General features: G+C 36.8%; 3 protein-coding genes across 7 annotated transcripts in view; 2 read left to right on the top strand and 1 right to left on the bottom strand.

Moving 5' to 3' along the window:
* The window catches only part of LOC129749740 (SH3 and multiple ankyrin repeat domains protein 2), a 598,094-nt gene that overhangs the window by 55,746 nt on the left and 515,039 nt on the right, over nucleotides 1-27,309 (bottom strand). The gene's annotated exons all lie outside the window — the stretch shown is intronic.
* LOC129749741 (WD repeat-containing protein 19) lies at nucleotides 830-7,791 on the top strand. Of its 3 annotated transcripts, XR_008738153.1 has the most exons (12): nucleotides 830-1,136; nucleotides 1,210-1,367; nucleotides 1,433-2,155; nucleotides 2,279-2,888; nucleotides 2,945-3,521; nucleotides 3,589-3,871; nucleotides 3,933-5,185; nucleotides 5,254-5,540; nucleotides 5,608-5,684; nucleotides 5,750-5,875; nucleotides 6,204-6,332; nucleotides 6,389-7,791. XR_008738153.1 is itself a non-coding variant. In XM_055744803.1 (11 exons), exons 1-10 carry the CDS (start codon nucleotides 1,122-1,124, stop codon nucleotides 5,856-5,858), a joined length of 4,092 nt encoding a protein of 1,363 aa, XP_055600778.1. In that variant the 5' UTR covers nucleotides 830-1,121; the 3' UTR covers nucleotides 5,859-5,875; nucleotides 6,204-7,791. The 3 variants fall into 3 exon arrangements, 2 of the variants coding, with proteins under 2 accessions (XP_055600778.1, XP_055600777.1); XM_055744803.1 differs by having other exon boundaries at nucleotides 6,204-7,791; XM_055744802.1 differs by lacking the exons at nucleotides 6,204-6,332; nucleotides 6,389-7,791 and having other exon boundaries at nucleotides 831-1,136; nucleotides 5,750-6,078.
* The window catches only part of LOC129749744 (tetratricopeptide repeat protein 39B-like), a 40,252-nt gene continuing 29,230 nt past the window's right edge, over nucleotides 16,288-27,309 (top strand). Inside the window, exons 1-2 of the mRNA XM_055744810.1 lie at nucleotides 16,288-17,626; nucleotides 26,033-26,064. Of these exons, the coding sequence (XP_055600785.1) occupies nucleotides 17,576-17,626; nucleotides 26,033-26,064 (83 nt within the window). The 5' untranslated portion in view covers nucleotides 16,288-17,575. The remainder of the gene's footprint in view (nucleotides 17,627-26,032; nucleotides 26,065-27,309) is intronic.

Here is a 27,309-nt window from a genome sequence, read left to right as displayed (position 1 = left end):
CGGAGTTTTCGTCAATATCAGCATATTTTTCTGTATCCATACATAAATTTACAAATAGTGAAACAAGTTTTTGTCAAACAAAAATGTCGAAAAATCAAAGGAAAATTTCCTTTGACTTCGGGATAAACATTTCTCGTTTTCGTTATCAATGTCAGCAATAACTTGAAAAAAAGATTGCTTTTTCATTTCATTTAACAAAACCTTATTCCATTGATTCAAAGCAATTTGATTGCATTAATTGAAGAATTGTTTCAATTGATCTTTTTTCCTCGTTGTTTAGTCATTTTTGCTTTTAAATTAATGAAATCCTGCTAGAATAGTTGAAATCATTGTTCTGTCAAAAAGAATATTCGTAGAATTAATTTTAAGACAATCTACTGTGAAACTCAAAACTTATGCAATTTTTCTAATAAAATGGGTTTTTTCTTCTCAATTATTGAGTGTCTGCAATGAAAGTGTTTCCGTTTTAAATGTGCTCCTACACCGGTGGGGAGTGGGTGTTTTAGCCGATTCTAAAATTTCAAATTGTGCTAAAACTGGTATACTTAAAACCAATATTTACGCCTGAACCGTTGCAGGTGCTCTAACAGAAACCAGTTAGTGTATAGAGTTGTTTTTGACATTTCTTACGCACACTTGCTGAGCGTGTGCAGATGAGACGGGACAATTAACCTCAAAAACTCTCGGTACAAAAAATGGGCAGCCGGTCGACACACATGGTCGTTTTTGAGGTTAATTGTCCCAAAACTGAAAAGTGTTGGTGAAACAACCAGCAAAAAATTACAAACACTACCAGCGGCAAATAGGACTATACGCTATACGCTTCATTCAAGACCGTACCGCAAGCAGCAGGTTGTTTTATGATTGATGCAGTTCATTTCATTCAAGTCTAGACGCTGACTTTTGCGCAAGCAAACATATCCAAGAAGAGCATAGCAATTCACACGGGGCCCGCTTCCATGGCAACTGTATTCTAGAATAAACTGTAAACAGAAAATTTTCACTGGTGCCTTCAAAAATTCGGTTCCCAAAGTTATCGATTGGTGAGGTTTTCTCCCATTGAAATGTGCAGTTTAAGCTTGATTTTCAGACATTAAACTAAGCGCGAAGCTTGCTATATTATGAGCGGCGATAAGGTAATTACAGGTTTCCGTTATTTGCTTGCGTATCTGTTTGTCTGATTCCGACGATAACACCTTCATTTTGTAGGTTCTGTACCGAAATGAGGAACCTCATGGTCAGGGGGATGTGTTCTTCCTGTGGCAAACAGGCGGCTCAGCGCAGCTTATGGCCACTACCGGAAGCGATGGAACGGTGGCCATTTTCAACCGCCAGGGACAATTGGTGGAACGGATCGTTTTGCAAGGGTTAGTTATGCTGGATCATTTTGAGCCTATCGATCCGATAATTTATTGTAATTTTTCCCTTTTAGTTTATGTGCCGGATTTGCGTGGGACAAAGATGGGGATGTTCTAGCCGTGATAACACAGAGCTCTCCGCAGTTGATTTTGTGGGACGCCAATTCGCAAAAGAAACACTTGGTCGATATTGGGCTTCGCGATCCACCAAGTTGCATTGTGTGGTCCAAGAAAGGAAGATTATTGGCAGTAGCTACATCCCGAGGAAACCTATCGATCTATAATCACGCCACCACTAAGCGTATTCCAATTTTGGGCAAACACACCAAACGCATCACATGTGGCGCCTGGTCTACTGAAAACATCCTGGCGCTCGGAAGTGAGGACAAGTATTTGTCGCTCAGCAACGAAGAGGGTGATACTCTCAGGTCGGTTCAACTGAGAGACAATCCGAGTGATATGCACTTTGCCGAAATGAAAACTGATGAACGGGTCCCTGGTGAAAATACCATTAGCATGATTCTGGGGAAACGAACGCTTTTTTTGTACCATCTCCCAGAACCAGATTCTCCCACAGAGCTAGGGTTTCAACAGCGCTATGGATCACTTTTGCAGCACAAATGGTTCGGCGATGGGTACGTGCTGCTAGGGTTCAGTCTAGGACATGTGGTTGCCATTTCTACGCATCCCAGAGAAGTGGGGCAAGAGCTGTGGCAGGTAAAAAATCATCGCGATTCGTTGAACAGCATAGCAGTTTGCAAAGAGCTGGAGTTGGTTGCTTCATGTGGCGATAATAAGTAAGTTACTTATTGCAATATTACATGAATGAAAAAGCTCATTCAAGAACATAAATAAATAATCAAATCAAATTATTATATAGAGACTCTCTAATACAATTTCAATTTATATATTCATTTTAGTGTCAAGATCCACTCGATGTCAAACCTTCAGGAAACGGTTAAAATCCTCGCTCTTCACGATCAAGCCGCCATGAAAAATATCGAGTGGAGCTCGGACGGTCAACTGTTGGGTGTGACCACATCCCAGGGAGCGATCTGTGTGTTTGTCACCAAACTACACTCGCTATATGCCGTTTCCCCGCCTCGGATAGCAATTCTGTCCAGCCTTGCCGAAGTTGCCATCCACCATTACGCACCAGATAAGGCTAAACTGTCACCGACGATGATTACTTTGGAAATTGAACCATCTTTTTTGGCGATTGGACCGTACCACCTGGCATGTGGTATGAACAATCACGTGTGGTTTTATGATCTTGGTCGAACATATAGCGATAGTCCGTTGCTACTCGGCGATAGGGAGTATATGTCGGAAATCAAACAGGTGGCTCTAAGTGCTGAATATTGTGCCGTCCTCTGTGGTGGACAGATTATGCTTCATCCCATTGAATCAACCAATGAAATCACTATCAATCGAGAGCCTAAAATATTTCCAGATGAAATAAGAGGAATGTCAGAGTCGGTTATCACGTGCTTAGCCCTGACAAACGATTTCCTATGCTTTGCAACAGATGTGAGTAACCCGGAGTTTTATACGTTACGAATTAAATTAATCTTTGTTTTTTTCAGCTCGGTAACATTGTGCAATTTTCCCTCGAACGCTGGTCGACGGTTATTCAATATCGGCACCCAGTCGGAATGAAGTCCCTATACTCGGATCTGGACGGTACGCGGATGGTTTTCGTGGATGACCACAGCCATGGCTATGTGTACCTTTCGGCTACGGAGGAGGCGATTCGAGTGCCGGATTTTCCGAAACACGTAGTCGGCGTTCTGTGGGACCTCTCACATGCGAATGTGTTTGTTGCTTTTGATCGCAGCAATTGTATAACGTATGCATTTGTGAGAAGTTCCATTGAGGGAAAAAAGGTGGAGAAAGTCGGCGTTACAAGCTTGATAAGCGATCAAATTCCACTGATGCTGTACAACGGAGAATTGTGCTTGCACGGTAGCGGTGGCAGGTTGACCAATATCGTTCTCGATACTCATGCCAACAAACCCGGCCAGGACGCCAAAGAACAGCTACGGTCTGTAATCAAAATGAGGAAGTTCAACGAAGCCTGGGAATTGTGCAATTTGATTGGCGACGAAGCCGAATGGAAGCGACTGGGCCAAGCAGCTATCATGGATCTCAACATTGTCTTTGGTAAAATAAAAATAATGTTCATCACGTTGTCGCTATTCCAATATAACAAATATCAAATCAATTTCAGCTATTAAGGTTTATCGTTATATTGGAGACGTGGCAATGGTATACGCTCTGGAAGATTTAGTACAAATTGAAGATGTGAACACCCTCGCAGGGTTTTGTGCCTTATTGTTGAACAGGATTGACGACGCGAAAACGTTGTTTGCAAAAAGTGGAAATCCACTCGAAGCCCTGGAACTTTGCCGAGATTTGCTCCAGTGGGAGCAAGCGATGGCACTAGCCAGCTCGCTGGCCCCAGAACAGTTGCCATTTTTAGCTCGGGAATATGCTCAGCAGTTAGAGTTTACGTAATAGCACTCTGTTTCAATGGCTGTAGAATCGAAATGTGTAACGGTTCTTTCATTTTAGGGGTAACCACGCTGAAGCACTCATGAACTTTGAGCGTGGTCTCAAGTACGACTCCGTTCCGAACTCTGCCAATGGAGTCATTCAACAGGATGTCATCGAACAGCACGTGATGCTTTGCAAGGCAGGAATCGCCCGCACAAGCATCAAGTGTGGTGATAACAGAAGAGGAGTTCAACTGGCGCTTGAAGTGGGCGACACTCAACTGTTCAACGATTGTGGAGAAGCGCTTATGGCAAGTGGGAACTACCCTGAGGCGGCTATCCTTCTGGAAAAAGGTGGCAATTGGGACAAATGCTGTGAGCTGTATATTCATCTGAAGCAATGGAAAAAGGTGGATCAAATTTTGCCCAATATCACTAGTCTGAAGCTACACGCAGCTTACGCGAAAGCGAAAGAAGATGAAGGACACTATGCAGATGCCATTCACAGTTACCAGCTGGCTGGTGATTTGGACAGTGTAGTCAGAATCTATTTGGATAACTTATCGGATCCACACAGTGCTTCGGAAATTTTGCTTGAAACAAGATCTGTAGAAAGTTCGAAGATGCTGTCGAAGTATTTCGAGCGCCATGGGGATTACGAATCTGCCATTCAGTTTTTGGTGCTTTGTGGATCTATTAACGAAGCATTTGCCATTGCTCAGAAGCAGAATAAAATTCGTTATTACGGTGAAATTTTGGAACAAAGCTCCAGTGCTAAGCCCAGTGACTTTTTGGTACTTGCTACATTGTTTGAGAACGAAAAATATACCTTGCTTGCCGGCAAGTATTACTTTTTAGGTAAAGAGTATAACAAAGCTTTAAAACATCTGTTGAGGGCGTCGTCGTTTAGCAATGAAGAAAATACGGCCTTGTCTTTGGCGATTGATTGCGTAGCTTCTGCTAACGATGAGAAGCTTTCGAATCAACTGATCGAATTCTTATTGGGGGAAACCGATGGCGTTCCGAAGGATCCAAAACTGCTGTTCCGATTATATATGGCCAAAAAACAGTACAAAGAAGCCGCCAAGGCAGCTATGATTATTGCCAATCAGGAGCAGATAGCCGGAAACTACCGAAGCGCTCACGATCTATTGTTTTCAATGTACCAGGAGCTGAAGCGAAATAATCTCATGATTGCAGCGGATATGAAAGCTTCACTAACTCTACTCCATCGATATACGTTAGTCAGGACTCACGTGAAACGTGGAAACCACCTGTTAGCGGCCCGTTTGTTGTTGGAGGTGGCTAAAAACATTTCTCAGTTTCCATCACGTAAGTATTAAAAAAAAAAAAATATTGAATCAAAAGTATCACTGATTAACATTCATGTTGTTTTGCAGATGTTGTACCAATTTTGACCTCGACGGTGATCGAGTGTCATCGAACGGGGCTGCGCAAATCGGCCTTTGAGTATGCTGTTATGCTGATGCGATCCGAATATCGGAACCAAATCGACGGGAAGTATGCCAAGAAAATCGAATCCATCGTGCGTAAGGCACCTCGTGGTCAGCTGGAAGATGAGGGAGCATACGACACCAGCCCCTGCCCGGTGTGCGATAGTAATCTTCCCTGTATGGATTTCATTTGTGGCCAGTGCAAGACAACGCTCCCGATCTGCATAGCAACGGTTAGAGTTTACATTTTTTGAGGGATTTCAACGGTGGGTAGAGACTGAACTTTATTTTTAATTCCAGGGACAACATATAACCAAGGATGATATGACGGCTTGCCCAGAGTGTGATTTCCCGGCTTTAAAAGTTGAGATGATAAAGTAGGATGTTTAAAATTTTAGACTGTTGTAATTGTATTTTTTTAAACAAATGGAATATTTTTCAGAATATTGGAAACAACGGAGAATCAATGTACAATGTGCGGTGAAGAAGTGGACTCTACAAGGTTGATTGATGTAGATGATATCCAACCATTTTTGGCGAATGCGACGTGATCATGCGACGTGCTTCAGTAAGTATTGGTAAAATCGTGAGAATAGCTGACACATATTTGCTCTTAATACCTATTTATTGAACTCCTTTAGTAAGTAATTTTTTGAGACTGTACATAATCTAATGTACCTTTCTTATGAGTACAAGTATAAGAGCATTTAAAATTTTTCATCAGATCACTTTAACCGTGAGTGTCTTAAATGTTTCGAAACAAAAATTAATATATTTGTGAAGAATTATTCGTCCATGATCCATTTGTTTGTGATGTATCACAAGTTTCCTGTTTATTTTTATTGATAGAAACTGCAGAATCTAAACATGTATATGTTTTTCGATCTTTTTTCTAGATATCAAAAAATTCATTGCCATGCAAACACAGTTTCAAGCAAAAATTCCCATGAAGAATCAAGCTCAGAAGGCAGGATTAGCTCAATTTCAGACCACACTCTCAAAGGCTTTGTGGATGGTTTGATTTGGTTAACTAAGGAATTCTTTTTTGTGTTGACAGTGTATCAATATCCGTTCATTTCAGGTTGTTGATCAAAAACTAGGAACTGTTAAATGTTTGTACAACAGTAGGAGGAACACAAATGTTGGATTTGAGCAGACATGTATATAATACAAGAAAAATCGCGTCAATTGCACCAATAATAAGTCTAAAAATTCACACCGGGTGGAGAACTAACGGCCGATTTTGATTCTCTGCTGCTTTTCCAAAGTGCTAGAAGTCCTGAGGTACGAAAGGTTTTATGCGGCAGCTACTCCGCTGCTCACCGAGGTACTGCACGGTTTTTTAAAAGCAAAGATCAACGTTGACCAACTTGATGTGCTATGCCAGTGATTCACATGCCGCAATCAGTTAAAAATGCAAGTGGATTCCATATACATTGACTTTGCCAAAACCTTCGACAAGTTCCTCACATTTTCGTGCAAGGAAATATCGGGCGCTTTGGATTTCCAGAGTGGGCAAATATGGTTAAATTAGTATCAATTAAATCTTCAAGGATAATAATTATTCGTGGAACACACTCCACCGTGTTCGAAATACCGTCCGGTGTTCCACAAGGCAGTCACTTAGGACCTCTTATCTTCGTGCTCTTCATAAACGACCTGGCGAATTTGCTTCAATCGCCTAAACTTATGTTTGTAGACGACTTAAAAATCTATCGGACCATCGACTCCAGAGTGGATTGCGCAGGGCTTCAAGAAGACATGAATAGAGTAATCGCATGGTGTGAGAAACACGGAATGGTTGTGAAAGCTGGAAAATGCAAATGTATCAGCACCATCAAAACCAACACCAAAGTTGTCTTTAACTACGTTCTGTATGGTACTCCACTTGAAATAGTGACTAGCATAAAAGACCTGGGAGAAACCTTCGCCCAAAACCTCTCGTTTACCCAGCATATCGTCCAGCATCAGGATTTTTCCGACGAAACTCTTTGAGCTTCGAGGACTCGTTTGCTCTCAAAACAGTGCTCTACTTATTAGTCCGCATTGTCTTGGAGTATGCGGCACCGCACCAGTTTGGGCGCCATTCTGTTCATGTAGAAAGGGTAGAAAAAGTTCAGAAAAAAATTCTTCTGCCCTGGCTATCGCCTTACCGACAAAGGTGTGGCCAGCTCTCTTTGACATTGTTGAGTCAAAGAAGAGTGTACGTACAAAGAATGTTTGTCTACGATATCCTGTCGAATAATATTGACTGCCGCAACTGCTCCAGAGTCTAAGTTTGAGCGCTCCAGCTCGCCGACTGCGTCACCAAACCATCTTTTGAATACCAAGGAAGCAAAACAGTTTTTGGACAAAACCACTCGCTGATTCGATGCTGTCAAGTTTTCAACGAAGTTTCGCCTTGTTTGACTTTAATGTTTCGAAATCTGTGTTCAAATGTGTAATCCGTGACGTTATCTAGTTTTAATTGTTTTGTTATCTAATTTTAATATTCAGTTTGTATGACAGCAGTAAGAGACTTCAAATAAATAAAGATCAGCCAAAGCGGAAGCCTGCGTATGATATGCGAAATTCGAAAAGGCAGTAAAACGATCTTGTAAGGAGTGTATCGAAAATTAACTATAAACATATTTGGGCCTGTGCTCACCTGTATATAGCATCTTGATATGTCAAGAGTGAACCAGCGCCTTGTTTACGTTTGAAACATTCGTTTCTCCCAAAATGTCGCGAATTAAAAAAGAAATTAAAATTCGTGTTTTGGACACTTGGAAGCGAGAGAAGGGCATCTCGATGAATGAAGGGGCGAAACGTTTCGGCATTCATCCGGCAAGCGTAAAATCCATCATCCACAAGTGCGGGGAACACTATACGTTCGATGATTTACCAGGAAGAGGCAGAAAACCAAGACCATCTGACCCAAATCTGGACCGTAAGGTAATCAACCTCATAAACCGGAATCGATCGATGTCCATACGAGATTTGACGAAAAAAGCTGGGACATCGATCGGAGTGGTACAGCGGAACAACCTGAAGACATACAAGAAGCAGAAAGTGTCCAAACAAACGGCTGAACAAAAATCACGAGCCAAAACCAGAGCCCGGAAGCTGTATCATCGGATTTTGCTGAAGCCAGATGCGTGCATTCTCATGGACGATGAAACTTATGTAAAAGAGGATTCCAGTACACTTCCGGGACCACAATTCTACACTGCAGCTATTGGGGAGGATGTGAGTGACTACGAGAAGTCGATTGAGGTGGAAAAATTTGGCCAGAAAGTGCTTGTGTGATAAGCAATCTGCTCCTGCGGATTGAAGTCAGCGAGTTTCTCTACAAAAGGAACAATAAATGCCGATATCTACCAAAAGGTGTGTTTGCAGAAAAGGTTTATTGTATGACGTTTCTCGATATCTTGGTGGAGGAGGACAAGTCCTAAGATATTGCTAAAAGACCGAGCCGATCAATTATAGACAGATAGAACAGATAAATGTACTTAAAAGTCGTTGGACTGCGCACTTTGAACAGCTTTTCCGAGTGGCGGATAGCGATGGGCAACAGAACACGCAGCGTAAAGCACCGACAGTAAATGACATTACCGGCGTCACCTCGGAAGAATACTCGTTGGCTGAAATAGGACGCGGCAATCAAAGACCTGAGATCCAACGAAGAAGCTAGAATCGATTGCACTCCTGCCTTTTTAGTGATATGTATGTGGTTAAGCCACGACCGACTCTGTTGAGGGTATCCTTTGTAGAGAATATTGATAGCTATGGATTAATTATAACGAATATCAAATAATGTAGGTGAAGACAACCTATGAATAAAATAAACATCTGTATTACCCACCCTAATAAGCACTTTGTACGGTTACGTTCTGAATTACTAATATCATTCTGAGTATCAATGGACGTGCACAGAAACAGAGAGAGAGAGCTCGAAAAATACTCAAAGACGAGACGGTTTCCTAAAAGAGTGAGAGATCTTTGAGAAGTCGAGTTTGAATCTAGCCGATTCGACATTCAACCCAGAGAAGTCAGTCAACAAAGAGAGCTTAAAAACGACGGTTCTTTCACTTTGGATTGTGTTTGAAATAGGCGTGTGAAAGAAATCGGCCTACGGTCAAGAGGGAAACCTGGCCGATCGTTCACGACATCCTTGTCAAGGTGAAAAAAGAGATCTAACAAATTGTAAGATGAGTGTTAAGAGAAACAAGTGCATAAAGCGTGGCTCGCGCTCGATAATAATATTCGAAACAATAGTAGGGTAGGTGTACCCTCCTCCGTCGTATCCCTCTGATTCGTCGCAATTCAAGAATGCATGTTTTAGAGCCGAAAAATCACTTTCCACTTTAATTGGCTACTTCACATGATAAACTTAAGCTTGTGAATTTATTTTCTATCACAAATTTGTCACTTTTAAAACTATTTCTTAATTTATTTGATATTGAAATCGTGAAGTGAATTGAATTATTGATGCACTCCGCCATATTGTAAAACGAACTTAGTGATCCCCCCAACGTGTTACTTTATTTTATCGCTTCCGGTCAATGCATATAACGATCAAAATCATAAAATTCAACAGAAAAGTGTTGAAATAAAATTAGAAAAATGATTTCAAACTAATCTGAACTATATAAATTTGTCAATATTCGATTGAAATCAAATCGCTCGGGCCCCATAATTCGTCGTAATTTTGCGACAGGAATAGGAAACCGTTTTGCAAGAATTGGAATTAGACCCGTTCATTTTTACTATTTTTTGCTGAACACAGTCGGACTCATAGAGAATGAACATAATAGATTTCCAAGTAATCACAACACAATACAGTAATTTTGTTTATTTTGAAGCTAGGAACTTGATGCGCTGGGAGATAAGTGCAAAAAGTCTATTTATATTGATAAATTACTTGAATGTATTCAGCATTGCTTATAATGCATGGTTTCAAATGAACAAAGAATTGATGGATGTTTTAGCTTAGTGGTTGGTGTTTTACAAATTATTTACTAACAGTATCGTGTTTAATTTAATAAACGTTTGAGTGCACGCAAGAATATCTCCAACTTTACACATTTCTAACGTTCAACTCCAATGAAATTGTTTCTTCAAAATTATTTCATATTTTAATATTTGATTATTTTTGGTTCTATTATCTGATGACACTAAACCTTTCTCAAGTGTTTGAAACTTGAGATACATCAATAATTTGAAAATTAGACTTTTTAAGCTTCTTGCATTCAAACTGCAATATCGCACATACGACCAAACGCTTTGCTCTACAGAATGGTCACTGAGAGATCCTTGAAAACTAAAACTAATACTTCTCCAGTTTTCAGAAATTCTCTAAATGGGGATCAACTCGAGGAAAAATTTCAATTACTGTACCGAAAACCTCGATTTTTATTGAATCTTTACGATGCATGGAAAAACGATAAAAAAAATTCCCGTTGAAGGTCAAAATGACCAGAGAATTTGGATGAATGAATCATTTAAACTTTGAAATATGAGTTCATGAGTCTCTGGTTTGGATCTCAATACAAGTTTGGATAAAAAATAGGTAGATATGATTTTTTGTACTTATAGTCGTTCAAAATTCAACAAAATCAAACCCACTTATATTCTGATTTCTCGGAAAACGTCCAGTCACGACACTACCATATAAGTTTTAATACTTGACTCATGTTTGCTGCATTTTTTATAAATTCTTAGTGAATTTTCAACAAAAGATGTTTTGTCGTTTTTGACATATTGCAATTTGAATGAAAAAAGTCGAAAAGTTTAATTTCAGTTGGAATACTCTACGTCATTTCCCAAAAATTTGAACCCAAACAACGAAATGTTAGAATAACGAAGCGTCAATTTCCAAAAAAAAAAACATTTTTTCAAAAACTTTTATCGCTCGCAAAAAAACTTGAATAGATGAGCTGAACCAGTCTAATGCGCATTACACGAATCAACGTGGCGTTTCTTTGTGTCGATATCCTTCGCCAGGGTTCCCACATGCATAAGAATACACATGTTGATAAAACGCAAGTGTTATTCTGCCTCTCCTCAAATGTCTTTACTATTCAGTCTCATTGCGTAGAAAAACATATAGTACTATTAAAAATGTTGATGTTCTTTTAATATATGCAATTACTTTGAAAATTTGTGCCATGTAATTTGTGAAAAATTTCTGTTTGAATGTTATAAAATCTTATTTTACGAACAATTCCTGGATCATGGCAGCCCAGTCCGTTGGAGAGTGTGTTGGTACAAAATACATTTACAGGGTGGATTCAATTTGTAAGGTCTAATATTGTTCTGCCTGCAATTGCCTTAGCCAAGCAATGGTACTTAGCTACAAAAACGCTACCTTGGGATTTCTTGGCAAATCCATTTTATTGCGACTCAGATCTCATTCGAACTTTGCAGTTATCCTGCGCGGTTGATCCGTGCAAAGTAAATAAACGCATTTGTATGAACCGCAACCGCAAAATTTCAAATCTATCCCTCATGAGGGAGGAATAGTTTGAGATAATTTCGGTAGAATTGAATAGAAGGTATAATACTTTGCTGCCTGCAGATGCATTAGCCAAGCAATGGTAGACCTGTTTACAATAAAGCTATCCTAGTTTTATAGCTTATTGCGACTGGTTACTCGAGAGAACTTCTGCTGTTATCCTGCGCGGTTGATCCGTTCGATGTAAGCTGATGCTAATTGCATGAACCGCAACCGCAAAATTTTAAATGTATTTGTGAAGAGGGTGGAATTAATTGAGACAATTCCGGTCTCCTTGTACGCAGGGATGCCAGGTGCTGAGAAGTAAAAATCTGGGCAATTTTGAAAAATAGTCTGTGTGTGTCTGTGCATAGGCGAGATCACGAATTTGGTACAAAACAAGAAATTTGACGATGCGTGTGAGCAGGGGGGGAAGGGGTGGATGGAGTTTTCGAGATTATCTCGGTGGTATTCGGGTTATTTTCGAGTTGAGAACTATATAACAAACACTGTTTCCTACCATACCATGCCGATCTTATTTAAAAAAAGAATTGTTTAATTTATGATTGGTCAAATACCAATGAATACAAGAGAGATTTCATTTTAGTCTGGCAAATCCGATGCATGAATATTTATTTCATCACTCAATTTTGAAAGTCTGAGAAAACTGGGCACTCTCAGCAAAAATCTGGGCAAAATCTGTGTCTGACCAATATCTGGACGAAGGGCCAAAAGTCTTGGTTTAACAGACAAATCTGGGCACCTGGCAACCCAGCTTGTACGACGGAATTAGAAACCTGGTACGACAATGGAGGAACTTGAATGGGAAAAATAAATCATAAATTGACTCAAAAGTACGTAATGGATTGATCTATTTCCTACATAGTTTCATAAAACAGTATTCGAAATAAAGTTTAATGAATAAATATCAGTTTCAAATCATCATGCAAGGCAATTCTATTGAATTACTGAAAAAAGCTTCCTTAAGCCGTTGTCTTAGGTACACTTACCCTAGCACCCATCCGATGTACCCGAACAAGATGTACGCATCGATAGAATTGGAAACAGCGTATGTTTTTTTTTTCTTTCTTTTTTTTTTTTTTTTTATGAAAGAAATTTTTGTAGCGGCCCACCACACTCCCCCACACCAAAAGGCTCATTTGAGCCCCCTGGTAATGGACGCTACTGTTCTCAGCACGTCTGGCAGCAATTGAAAAAGAAAAATTAATACGCGAGCAAAATCTACTCATGCTGAGAACACAAAAATTATTTAATTAATTGCGAGGAAATGTGATGAATATTATTTACACTAATTTAGACTATGAATCTCAATGGAAAAAGTTTCCTTTGAAGAGATTCATGTTGAAACAAAGTTAAACTAATTATACAATAAAACTATACTAAATTAAAAAAAAACTAACACTTCAAGTAAAAAAATTATAAAAAATTAACGCTACAAAATTATAAATCTTTACACTTAAAGCTAGCTTTGTTCGACTTGTTTAACGACTTATTTTTTCTTTAAACATTTGAAGCAGTTTGTTTTTGAATATGGATCGACGATTTGTTTCTTTCAGATCATTGGGTAAGTTATTATATTTGGTTGGTCCGATGAAAGAAATTCTTTTCTGTCCTAAAGTTGTTAATGACCGACAGCGTTGTAAATAATTTAAATGACGAGTATTGTGTGTTCTTATTGCAGCTCTAAAGTTGATATTTTGGATGGTATTTGATGAGTGCATATTGTCAAAAACATACATGATAGTTTGGAAGTCACAAAGGTCTACTAATGGTAAGATGTTATGAGCACTGGAGGAGTAAACAAGTTTGGTTGGATGTAAAATAGGGAGGTTGTAAATATTTTTTAGACATCTGTTTTGCAAGGATTGCAGCTTTTGTAAATGTGATTGAGATGCTCGACCCCAAACTGAGATAAGGTAGTGTAAAATTGAATGGATAAAAGCGTAATAGAATTTCAACAAGACATGTTGAGGCACAAAACGTCGTAGTCTCCAGAGGACACCGCAAAGAGGAGAAATTCTTTTTTCTAGGTTTTTTATATGGCAATTCCACGAAAGAGTACTATCCAAGTGAATACCTAAGTATTTGAAGTTTTTTACTTCTTCTATAACAAACTGGTTCATGCTAGGGTCTCTATGTTGTGGTAAGACTTTCCTGGCCGAGCGAAATATCATATACTTTGTTTTTGTGTAGTTTAATGATAGCAAATTGCTGTTAAAATATGCGGATAGTAATTTTAAATCATGCTCCATGTTATCGATTATGACATTCGGAGATTTTCCTGTATAGAAAAGTGCTGTGTCATCTGCGAAAAGCCTTGCTGTACCTAAAAGTGGAAGTTTACATAGATCATTAATATATAAAAGAAAAAGTAGTGGCCCTATATTGCTGCCTTGTGGGACGCCTACACCAATATTTCTAATTTCACTCTCTACTCCTTGAACAACTACATATTGTTTCCTATCCGAAAGATAACTGTGAATTATATCATTTGCTTTGCCCCTTATTCCATATTTATTTAATTTTTCCAGTAAGATGCTATGATTAAGCGTATCAAACGCCTTTTTCAGGTCCAAGAATAAAGCACCAACTATATTTTTGGAATCAATTTCTTTAATTATGGAATCCACAAGTTCAGAAATTGCAATAAGAGTATTTGAGCCTGCTCTAAACCCATATTGCATACTATATAGAACATTGTTACAATTGAGGAAATTGGTAATTCTATTTACTAGTAACTTCTCGAAAACTTTGCTAAATACGCTGAGACTTGATATTGGTCGATAGTTGCTAACATCTTCTGGATCGCCTGATTTAAAAATAGGAGTCACTTTTGCTGTTTTTAGGCAATCTGGGTAGCGTCCAGATTCAATTATTGAGTTAAAAAACTGTTTGAGGATGGGAGTGAATAAAATGCTGTTATTTTTTAACACACTTACGAGAAAACTATCAGGCCCACAGCTTTTTTTGTTTTTAAGGGTAATAATGACTGAGTTTACTTCATTTTCATCCGTTGGTTGCAAGAAAATTGTGTTCTGAACCTCGTTGATGTTGGACAAGACATCAAATTCAGTTTCAACGGGTATTTTCTTAGCAAGATCTGATCCAATCGAAGAAAAATATCTGTTAAATTTATTGCCAACAAGTTTTTTATCTGTAATGAGTTCTTCACCTTCTGTGAGTGTGATTGGTGTCGATGATTTAGATTTACCCAAGAGTTGGTTGATGTTTTTCCAGAGTTTAGAGTGGGTAGTATCATTTAGTAATCTCTCAAAATACATCCGTTTACACGTTTTCTTTTTATGGTGCAGTTTTTTGTTAATGTGCACAAGCATTTCTTTAAAATTGTTATCATTAGGATGTTTTTTTTACTCGTTTTAAACAATTATCTTTCAACTTAATCAGAGCCCATAGGTCAAAAGACATCCAAGGACAATATCTGCCTTTCAAGCTTATTTGCTATATTATTGCACAAACAGCGTATGTGAGCACTGTCTGTGTGATTTTTAATGTCCCTATGCGTATTTTAGGGAAGAATGACCCTGGCGGTTAAACCACAGACTAATAGTTAAACTCCCTTGAAAAAAAAACCCTATGCGTATGTCAATCAGCGCAGGAATCTTTAGTGAATCAACGTTTTTTTGAAAAATGATTGCCAACATGTATTTAAAGAAGAAAAAATTAACACCTGGAACTGTACTAAAAGTATATTCACGAATCTTCATAAAGCATGACTGGTCGCGAATCTCGTGGTTGGCAGTTTATCACTATCGCATACATCTACGCTTGGATCAATATCGCCGTGACTTATGCCGCACTAAACGTAAACAATTTCAATGTGATAACGGAAAGCAGAAGCACCAGGAGAAAGAGCGACGACGACGACGATGACGGCCGTAGTATGTTTTTGTTGACACCGCCAGCCAGCTATGCCAGTATACAAATAAGCGCGCGCGGTCACTTTCCGGATACCTACTCTCTATCTCTCACTGCCTACATCATTGCAGTGCAGCTGTTCTCGATTCCTCGGGGTTTCTATTAAGATTTTGTTGATTCGCCAGCATGATAGATACCCACAAACACATTCATCTGTGTTGGTTTGGGAGGAAATAAAATCTCATCATAAACATACGTTTTGGCTACAACACCGTTCAAAAAGATTGAAGATCCAACGGTCTAAGCAATGTGCAAATACATAGTCTGTAAACTGTTAAACCCCTGAAACAGCTTTCATTCAGAAATTCATCGTACTTACAATAAAACAACAGAACAAAATTTAAAAATTAACAGCCTGAAGAGCAATACAGCTCATCATCATCGATCATAAAATCACGTTGCATTATGTTATTAGCACCAGACGAACTGAAACACTTCCGTTGATGAAAAATGAAACAATGAAAAACAAAAATCGAGAATGGGAGAGCCAGGAAGAGAGCTGGCTCTCACATGGAGTCTCCGAGACTCACTCAGTCCTCCCTCTGATTCACAACTTGCTGCTGGCTGGTCTAGGGAAAATCCATTGGAAAAATTTACATCATTCCAAAAATGTCCCATCGGACGATTGGGTGGATCTTTGCGCGCTGCGGTCTATAGTCTACATATAGCTGGTTGGTGTCGAATCACACACTTTACAGTTTATTTGTTTATTTGTTGTTCTGCGAGTGTACCTACTGTTGGCAATCAAAGCTGAACAAACTGCTACCGTGCAGGATGATTTGCATTGTGTCTACGACATAATTGAGTGGGTGGATTGGCAGAAAAAAATCTAGCAAATTTTGTCCCAAGAAAAACAAAGAACGAACGAATGGAAGAAAGTGTTTCTTTTCTGAGAAAAACATAAACATTTCGAACAATGTAGTGTATTCCAGTTCAATTAACCGTACTGCCATCGATCGTCTTAAAATCAATAATTCAACCAGCAAACAGAGCAATTCGTAGAAGAAAAAACGAAATCGTTCTGCGGTTCCTTCCGGTCGGTCTCGGCCGAACGTATTTATGTTTATCGTGGGGTGCTAATGCCAGAGGAAAAAAAGAGAGAGAAATCCCTAATTTTTTGCTTATTGATTTCTATAAGGGAAAAAGAAACTTGCGTGATATAATATATGTATGGTACCGTATCGCATAATCTAATGCGTATAATAAAGTTATTCGCGAAAAATCGTTGAAGACAAAGTCTATCTACGATATCTTATCAACCGCAGAGAACGAGTTATTTTTGACGGGCCAGAAATTTCTATGAATCGGAATCAGTGAGGCAAAATCGCAACGAAGAAATTCAACTAAAGTGCATAACTTGGGAAACTATCAAAAAAAGTTATTGTGTCACTCCAAAAAATGAGCAAAATAAATTACCAAAAAACCAGTGCCATTGCAGAAAAGGTGCAAATGAAGTAAGGTCCACGCCAGTTGTAATTGTGCTCCTAGTAGGTAGGTTGAGCGCAATTTTTATCGGACAACGCATGCAGCTTTTTGCCGCGTCAGATGAGCTGAGCTAAGCTGGACTGAGGGAATAAACATTAAACATCCGTTCGTCGTCCATCAGAGTGGAGAACAGCAAAAGGCAAAAGTTTATTGTTTATAAGCCTGGCGTAATAAATTTGAACATCGGCTTTCGCACGTACATACCCTACTTGCTGTCGTGGACTTTCTGCAAGTGTCAGTAGTGATTTAGCGAAATTGGATAGCTTGCCGCAGCAACATTCGGTGATTTCGAAAGGGTCATATCGGGGACTGGATTGGAGTGAGGGCAGTTCAAGAAAAGAAGACGAAAATATGGCGCTCAGTAATTCGCAGCTACAAAACATAGACGATGAGGACGATGATGTAAGTACTTTGGAAGATCACTCCTTCCTATGAAGAAATACCTATAAATTTGTATTTTGCACCATTTTTTTATCATAACTTTAGGATTTTGTAACATTTTCATCTGTTTTTCTTGTTCGAGAACCTCATCACCTTTCACATCTCATCACTTTTTGAGTGTTTTGCTTTACTTTTTATACATTGAAGACAAATCTTTTACATCGGAGAGTAAGCCATGACTTTTGGGCAAAGCACGCGTTTTTGTTTTCGTCCATGAAAAATATTAATTCAATTAAAGGGATACTGGAAATTATAGAACTAAAAAGCGGAAAATGATAGCATAATTGACCGGCGGATGTTCTCGGAGTGGTTTGTGCTTTGTGTTAGAATGCTTAAACCCGGTTGGGGGAGTTCAGAAGAAATCTAAACGATAGTCGGTCCGAACTATAGACGAAGAGGTTTCTAGTCTTTTTTGGTGAGATCTCACCTTTTCTACTATTTTAAACGTTTTTATTGCATAATTTTCTTAATACATAATGTAATGCGATTAGTTTAGCAATTTTCAAATTATTTTGTAGGTATATAAGTAATCCATATGAAGCAATTGGTAGGGAACTCTACGTTTATTTCTCCCTTGTTCCAGAATCTTTTGCGGTATTCACCACATGGTTGGCCTAGCCGTAGTTTTCTCTAAAATGATAACAATAAGTGCTTAGTATTAAGTGCCCGGGTTTCAACAATATTTGTTAAAAAAAAATCATAATTAGTTGCTTTATAAGAGGGCTCCAAAATTCGTCCTCTGATCCAAAACAAGTCTGTTACCCTATATTGTAAATTCAGAATGTCAAACAAAGATCAAATGTTTAAAAATAATGTGCAAGGTGAAGAAGCTTAATTTCCCATCTTCGTCCTGCAAAGGGGGGGGGGGGGCTTTGTTATCTGGGGTTTTACTCTCCTCCTCCATTGAAGATTTTTTCCTAGTAAAATTTTAAGCGTAGTATCGAGAAATTACTTGATCTTAAAAGGTGTTTAAAAATAATTGTTAACGAGCAAGTCGGAGCATTTTCGGAAGAAAGTCGTAAATCATCCTAGGCTTAAGACATTTCATTTTACGACACTATAAGACGTTCACGAATTGAAACTAATTTCTAATTGTAAATTTAGGTTTGCAATTCAATTAACCTTTTGAATAAAACTCTTAACTTGAAATATAGAAAACTTACCTCGTTTTAAGAATGGGATTTTTTTTAAGAAGTATAACTAAAAAAGTTTAGAGTTTTAACTTCAAAATAATTTCATCGAACACTAATTTTATACATCGACAAGTTGGACACCATGTAACAGGTGTTTACCTCTCACGATGCTCCACAGAATTAGCAAAACAAATCTAAAATCTAATACCCTCTACCTTATAACTCAACATTTTTAATTTTAAAAAATCGCTTATGACATTACAAATGTTATGCTGATATGAAATATTCTTCAAGAAACCAATTTCAGCCACATTTATTATTTTTTTACTTTTTTCTTGTCAATGCTCAACTTGAAGGTTTTGATAAATTACAACAAAATTTAGATTTTTCCGAGGTGCAATGGATTTAAAACGTAATTTTGATTTATTTTGGTGTCCTTAATCTACATATGCAATTTTTCTATCAGCTTTTGTTATTGAAATAACTTTTGAAATAGTTTAAAATTATTAAAGAAAGTTCTGCACTTTTTGACTAATCTTTAAAACAAAAACCTAAAAATTTAAAATGAAAGTTTCAAATCATTTATCAACTTTCCTCAAGACTTCATGTAATTTTGAGTTCTGTGTAAAAAGTTATAAAAGTTTTCTATTTGTTTACTTTTCCTCATTAAACGAATATTTAAAGAAATTTTTTTTCTTACCCCTTCGATTCATGATTTTATATTTTTCCTCAAAAATTATTTTAAACAGTTTGAAATGATGTGTAGGGGGAAAAAGGGCATAATGGCCACCTTAAGGAAGACGCTTATTTAACCATAGAGAACAGCTATAATATGTGAATTACATCATTGTTTCGTGTTCAGACACTCAAATAGTCTATTGCAGGGTGGCCAGCGAACCGGGAATACCGGGAAAAAACCGGGAATTGAAAATAGGACCGGGAAAACCGGGAAAAAACCGGGAATTTTAAATAAAAACCGGGAAAATTGTTTATAGATTGTTTTCCCATATTAATTCCTCAAATTCATTCATTCTATAATGACGTTACCGTTTCTTAGAAACTTAACAATCTATAGTCGTTTATTTCAGGATTGTTAGCCATTCGGGAAGAGCGGGGAAATGTTGGGATTTTATATTAATGAGGCAAAAGCCGGGAATATATAAAAAATAGATTTTTGAACTAATCGCATACATTTGTCGAGCAAAGAATCGTCGTAGAATGACGCATGTTGTGCACTGCAGTGAATAAAAAAAGTTTTTAAAATAAATAAACATTTTACAACTACGAAGTTTTTAATAAGTTTACGTTAAGTCTTGGTAGTTAACATTTAAAGCGTTAATTAATTAATGATTTTGTACCGTTGTGCGCTTAGTTTGCGAATATCTTGAAAAAATATATCTTCAAATTTTGAATCGAGAAAAAAGTGAAGGGAATTTACAAAGTTTCTAGATGCTGCGACTTAATAATTCTGATGTGAATTCATACGTTAAAATCACAAAGTTTTCGATTAAATCCACATCTTGAAAACTAAGATTTAATCCTAACATCTATCTTATATTAATTGGAATTATTATACACTAGTCCAGAATTGACGATGTTCGAATCTGCACCAGAAGCTAATTTTTTTCAGGAAAACACTTTATACTGAAACGTGAAAATTAGCGAAAATCTTACAAACACATTTAAACTGTGGGAGTTAAGAGTCCGACCAAAATATTGAATAAATTTGATGCAAAAATTTGAATGTTAATAGAACGTTTAAAAAGAGATATAAATTCAGTTATTCATCCATGAAGACCTAACTCAGACGACTAATTTTCTGAAAAGCTACTTTTTACAGAGATCTGATGATCGAAGGTTGTTTTTAAATAAAATTAACGAGGTGATTTTTTGACGTGATATTTTCAATTGTTTTCGATTGAGTTTACAATACCTTTATATATAAAAAAAACCAAATTGATCTTAACCATACTTCAAATTTTTGTTTCATTAATAAAATTTAAAAAAAAATCAGCAAACTTCTTTGTTTGTGTTTTATGTACTATTATTTATTAGTGTATAAACGTAAGTTCAAAAATCAAACATAAAATTTCGGAGAAACGACATAACCTCGAAGCACTTATTTTATTTGGTTTCGAACATGTTTTCTAATAATTTAGCTCAATTATAACTTTTGAAAATTGGGAATTGTCCCATTCGGGAAAAATGCCGGAAACCACCATTAGATGCCACCATTTTATTCGGTTAATTGATAAACGCACAGAAGGCAGAAGATGTAACAAGACACTAAGTTTAATGTGATTTTTGTTTAAATTTTTCGCTTAAACTAGTAAAATTTCAAATTGAAAAATCGAATAAAACATGCACTTTTGAGATAGGACTGAAAATCAGTTTTTCAACTTGAAATTTTAAAACTATAGTTTTCAGGCTAAAAAAAAATTAAGCATTTTTCCTTATAGGCGAAGGTAGCGTGAATGACTGAAAAGAAGACAACAATTTTCGGTTAAGAACTAGAATTATTTTCTTACCGTGTTTACATGACTGTAATTCAAATAATCTTGGAGATTCAAGATTAAACTAAAAAAAATAGATCCTTTCACACTTTTACGTTCATCTTGCATAAACATATCTCAATGTTTGGTTAAAAAACCCGATGGAAATATTCATTTGAGCATTTTGAAACAGGGAAAACCATAAAATCTCATTCGGAAAAACCGGGAAAAAACCGGGAATTTGAAAATGAAAACTCGCTGGCCACCCTGCTATTGCCTAATTGGATGAAACTTGAAAAAGTAGATAAAAACGTTCAAAAATGCATTTTAAAATTTTTGGCCGAAAGCTGAAAACCAGTCACTGTAGGGGTATAATGAGAACCCCCGTGGGGTAGTATAAGCACCACTTTTCGAGGCAAGATGAGCGTTTTCTGCCGGGGAATCTAGCAGCGAATTCGACTCGATGAAGTCAATTTAATAATAGAGCTACAGCTTGACTTGTTTCATCTGTCGATTTGACCTACTGGTAAGGTGTCGGAAAGGTAATCAGTAGACTCGAGTTTGATTCCTGGTCAAGGTGATTTTTTTTCATTTATCATTCATGATCGATGCATTTTGCACTAAACCGTGAGGCGTAGATTCATCAAACAAAGCAGTAACAAAATAATCTAGGTTTGTTTGTAAAATACAAAGAATTCCCGATCAGTAGAGCATATCAAAATAATAACTAAAACATATTTCAACGAGATATTTATATCGTTTTCAGTTAGAATTTTATTTTCACTCTATGTTTCTTGAATCTGGGTAATATCTTATTTTGATTGAAATTCTTGAAAAGAATTAAACTCACTTTCATCAATGAAAAATTTATTTCAAATTGTCATGAAATATTATAATCGTATCTTATTTTGATATGCATATAATTTTCCATGAAACACGGACATCAAAGCCAACGACTCAAACCGTCCTTGAATGAGTTTCGCTCAACAGATCCATAAAATTGAATCCAATTTTCGGGAAACCAGAAATAGAGCATGGTTTTAGCAAATAATGCGGGTGATTGACATTTAACTAGAAATTTTTCTCGAAGTACTCATATCTTGATAAGTTATAATTTTGATAGGTTTTGTTCTGCCCAATATCAAACTATGCTATCTGAATGAGATATATTCTTGGAAGGAGCACATCAAAAATTGATATACATAATTTAGCTATAATCGCATAGATTCTCGCATTTTTTTATAATTTGAGATATTTTAACATCCTACGAGTACTGAATAATAACTCAAACATATAGGAAAAAAATAGTATCAAAATATCTCATCTTGATATAATTTAGTTTTTCCCTCCTGATCGGGCTCTCTTGATCGAGAATGCTTCGAAAACTTCTATTGGAAGTTTGAAGATCTCATTTCAAAGCACCAGGCATGGTTCTGTGGTAGCGGCAGCGCACATCTGCAGGTCGAGTTTCGAATCTTTCGGCTGGTAAATATCTCATTTTTTTCTAAAATTGTACAACTTGGAAACATTGCATGAAAGTTTGAATACAAGTCAGGAGGTAATTCAACATTGCATACAAGTGAATGCGTATAAGACAAAAATCGAACACAAGCTTGTATGCATTGCATATGTTTACATTTTTGGTTTTTTAACCCTATCTGAGTGAGATATAAAATTGATATAATGCTATCAAGGGGTGATATAATTTAGTTTTGCTTGCATGGAATTTTTGTAACAATTTGAGATATTTTAACATCCTACGAGTGCTAAATTATATCTCATTTTGATAGGAAAAATTGAATATAAAATATCTTATCTTGATATAATTTTGTTTTTCTCTTCTGATCGGGTGGACGTAAGTACTTGTATGTAAGGTTGCATTGTCTCCTGCCTTGCAAACTTTCAAACCTCAAACTTTCATGTATTGTTTCAAACTTGCACAATACTTGAAAAATTTGGGTACAGCCAGGAGATGATCGGGAAGCGATTTTCCTTAAGGGGGGGGGGGGGGGGGGGTAGGGTCTAACACTTTCAAAAATCGATTTTTTTATTTTTTTATTTTCTTATTGTAAAACATTTCAACAATGTTGTGTCAAATTTTCAAGTCAATTGAAGCAAAACTGTAGAAATTATAGGCCTTTATCTCCTCCTATCTAATACTGCAAGAAAGCAAGAGCAGAAACTTCAAACGCGTTTTTCTCGAAACCACATTTTTAAAGTCCGTGGACATCGTCATTTGAAAACTACTTATCCGATTCTTTTCAAATTTGGAACATATTTTCTACATATAAAATACCAGACCCCAACGTTTTTCTTTTTCATTTTTTTTACTTTGGGGAGATTTTACAGATAAAAAATGGCGGATTTTTTCGTGAAAAATCGTAGTTTTTACTTCAAACAGCCACAAAAATTTCATAAAAAATTTTTTTAGTTAAATAAAAACGTTGGGGTCCAGAAAAACATCTATTAAAAATATTTTGCTCTGATTTTTTGACTTCAGATGATTCTGTGCTGAGATACAGTGTCCACCGCAAATCCTGTTTTCTAAAAGGCATCCTCGAAAGTGCTCCGTCACCGGTTCATTTTTCAATATTTTTCTACGAAAAAATTACTAAATGTTCTTTTAACAATGCTTTGTATAATGCAAAAAATTTGAATACATTTGTTTGAACGATAGCTCTAGAAAAAAATCGTGAAAATGGTGTTTTTTTTACCCGTTAGACCCTACCCCCCCCTTAAGGTGTCTATTATGCCTTATCTCCCATACATGGGGTGTCATGTCATGGGTAAGGAGGACAATTTTACATAACATTGCATTTCGTTCGGGAAATTGTAATTAGATTTAATTATCATGACTATACGTTTTAGAAAAGCTTATCTATAGTCTTCTTATTAGTACTTCTATCTGAGATATTTCAATATATGTACGTTAAACAACAAAATTGTCCGCTAGCTCATGTAAAGATGGTTTGATACTAATAGAAATTGTGTTTTTTTTGTCTTGCAACTGCTCCACTTCTGTTACCTACTATTCTTATTTCAACAAGGAAAAAAAGTTCACAAAACTGGGGCGAGGAAATTCGGCGTAATGAAATGCAAATAAGATGCATTGATTTTTGGATTGCGTTTTCTATTCTAGAGATGATTGTATTGTATGATTCACGTTTGTGCTACCGAAAATCGTCTGCTGCCAGAAAGAAATCAATTGGAGGAATTCTGTATTGCGATTTTGAAGCTTGTTTCCTTCTCTCACTAAAATTGCGGCAGTAGTTTCACAATCTGAGTGAATGTGTCAAAGTTGCACGGAGGAAACGTGGATAATTGTCGATCCAATCTTCCTCAAAGAAATGTGTCAACTTTTTCCGGAAACTGATTTTGCATTTCGAATGACACACATCACGCGATCCCAACTGCCTGAACTCGGTCTAACGCTAGCTTTGTACCCTACTAGCCTTGAACTTGTGATCAACTTCAGCTCCACTAGCAGGTAATAACTTTCATTAACATATTCATCTCAAATCAACAACTGTCTGTCTGACTGTATAGTGGCACTGCTGAATGATGAGGGATTGGGAAGTGATAATTTTAATCTCGTACACCAACTACGTGCGTCGAGTCATTCGATAATTTGTGTGTGCAATAGAGGTTATTGATGAGCAGAACATCACAAATTTTAACAAACTAATTTGATTTGTTCAAAGAGATCGTAAATTTCGAAAATTTATTCGTTACGTATCGTTACGATGAGATGTGAAGAGCTTCCAGGACAGAAATGTCTCGATGTACATTTAACAATAATTCGATCAACATTTAATTGGTTACTTCCCTCGAGCATGCAAAGCAGCCGCCACGTGCCGGACAACAATTAGCTCTCTGATAAAGGTGGTTACAGTCATGTTTTGACTGGACCCATTCACAAAGCCCGGGCAATATGAGTCGACTGAGGATATCACTAAAATAGCTCGTCTGAATTTACTTAGAAGCCATTGCAAATAATAGCTGACAATAGCCTGCTCAAGTAATGATTCCAATTTTTTAAGGAATGCAAACATTTAGTAGAAAATGTAGATGAGTAAGATGAGTAAAAGTTAAACGATTGATCGTTATCACTGTTTGGAAAACCGATCAAATCATGTTAACAAGTGTTCCGATTAAATTAAAACAAATTTGAAAGCGCTACCGTTTTCAATGGTGTGACATCCGTGTCGTAATAGTAGCAGCAGAGCAGAATTGATTGGCGCAGTTTGCTTGAACTTTTATTCAATGACCCATTGTGCTGACACGTCCGGTAGCCGCGGTCTATCCTATACAATTTTACGAGCTGCAATGTTGTTGCATAACAGTAGAGAGCATGATCGTGCTGCTCACTTGTTGATGTTTTGATATTTCCTATCTGTCAGCAAATAGTTAATTTTACTGTCTGTACTGTCTCACAAATCGATCGTCTTACGCTGATAGGAAAACGTATAAAGTTTATACTCCTGTTGTTAGAAGTAGAGGTAGTAGAGGAAGTACTTATTCTGAATATCAATTGTAATTTCCTCTTTAATTATTTTTTTTACAGTTTATCGTTCAACCTGAAAATTAAAATATCGTTGTTTTATTTCTAAATCATGGGTCAAGAGGCATTTCTGTTAAGAGGTTATGTTCACATTTTTATGAATCGCATATTAATCAATAAGTTAGGCAATCCAACTCTTTTGAAACTCTTCTAATTATTTTTTTCATTAATTTCTTTTCAGTTCCAAGATGCATGCGACACAGAGGGGGCTTCGTAAGTATACTTTTTTGATACAATATGCTTTTATAAAATTATACTGATACTTGACATAGGATACGGGGCACAAAACCTCCTTGAAGTTTATATGAAATATCAGTATCGTTGCTAGAGAAACAGTAAAAGCTCTTGTTTGATTACTTATGTAAATCTACAGTACCGTTCATAATTCTATAGAAATAAGATGCGTACGCGCTATTACTTCAACTTTGAACTTCCACAACTTTTAGTCTGATAATATCATTTGTTTGAAATTTCTACAAACGGTAGACCAAGCCTGAAAAATTGTAGGTACCTCGTGAGTAAAGCTTAGTTCACTTAGAAATGGGACGCTTTGTTTCGTTGATAACTAAGTTCCTTGTAATTTTAAACGCAAAATTTTTTAAATTTATAATCAACGATGCAATGGAAAAGAAAAAAAATTGTGCACAGTTTCCTTCAAAATCTATCATTACTAAATTGAATGTTGACAAAACCGTCTTTTTTTTTTGAAGCGACCCACCACACTCCCCCACACCTAAAAGCTCGATTGAGCCCCCTGGTAATGGACGCTACTGTTCTCAGCACGTCTGGCAGCAATTGAACAAAGAAATATTAAACTAAAAACGCGAACAAAATTTTACTCATGCTGAGAACTCAAAATGTTAATAATCTAGTGCGACGAAATGTGACGATACTAATTTAACAAACTTACAACTATGAATCTCAATGGAGAGAGATTTCCTTTTAAGAGATTCATTTTAAATTATACAAAAAAAAATTAAATCATTCTACATCTAAACTAAAATTTACAAAGGATTAACGCTACAATTTACAATTTGTTTATATAAAAAATTGAAATGCGTGAGTGGTAGAAACGTATGAAACCAATATCAAGAATGTTCACAAAGTTCAAATCAAGTGTTTGAATTTATTTTATTTTATTTTTATGAATTTAATTTATTCAAGTGATTTTGGACACAAATTTGGTTTTATCCTGCAGAAATAGTTTTCTTTCTGGATAAATATTTAAATAGGGAATTGTGAACATTTCACTGATGGTTCCTTGCTTCAATTCATTCGGCAGCCGTTGCTCCATTTCTAGGTCTGCTGCTTGGTTTTTTTTATTTTCTTTTTTCTGGTATGAATTCTCCATGGGATAAAAGTCTCATAAAATGTTTTTCTAAGTTCGCTTGAATGTGGTGGCCATGAATCATTCTGCTTGGGAGCTCGATTCCTTATGCCAGTAGTGCTTTTTCAAAC

The sequence above is a fragment of the Uranotaenia lowii genome, chromosome 2, assembly GCF_029784155.1.
Source record: "Uranotaenia lowii strain MFRU-FL chromosome 2, ASM2978415v1, whole genome shotgun sequence".
NCBI classification, from domain to species: Eukaryota; Metazoa; Arthropoda; class Insecta; order Diptera; family Culicidae; genus Uranotaenia; species Uranotaenia lowii.
Note: the sequence above shows the minus strand (reverse complement) of the source record. Positions and strands in the feature narration are given on the sequence as shown.

Bases quoted from the DNA above. Each gene is read 5' to 3' on its own strand.
- LOC129749741 (XM_055744803.1), top strand. The intron at 3,872-3,932 runs GTAATAGCACTC...CTTTCATTTTAG, and splicing joins GCTCAGCAGTTAGAGTTTAC to GGGTAACCACGCTGAAGCAC. The intron at 5,541-5,607 runs GTTAGAGTTTAC...TTTTAATTCCAG, and splicing joins TCCCGATCTGCATAGCAACG to GGACAACATATAACCAAGGA.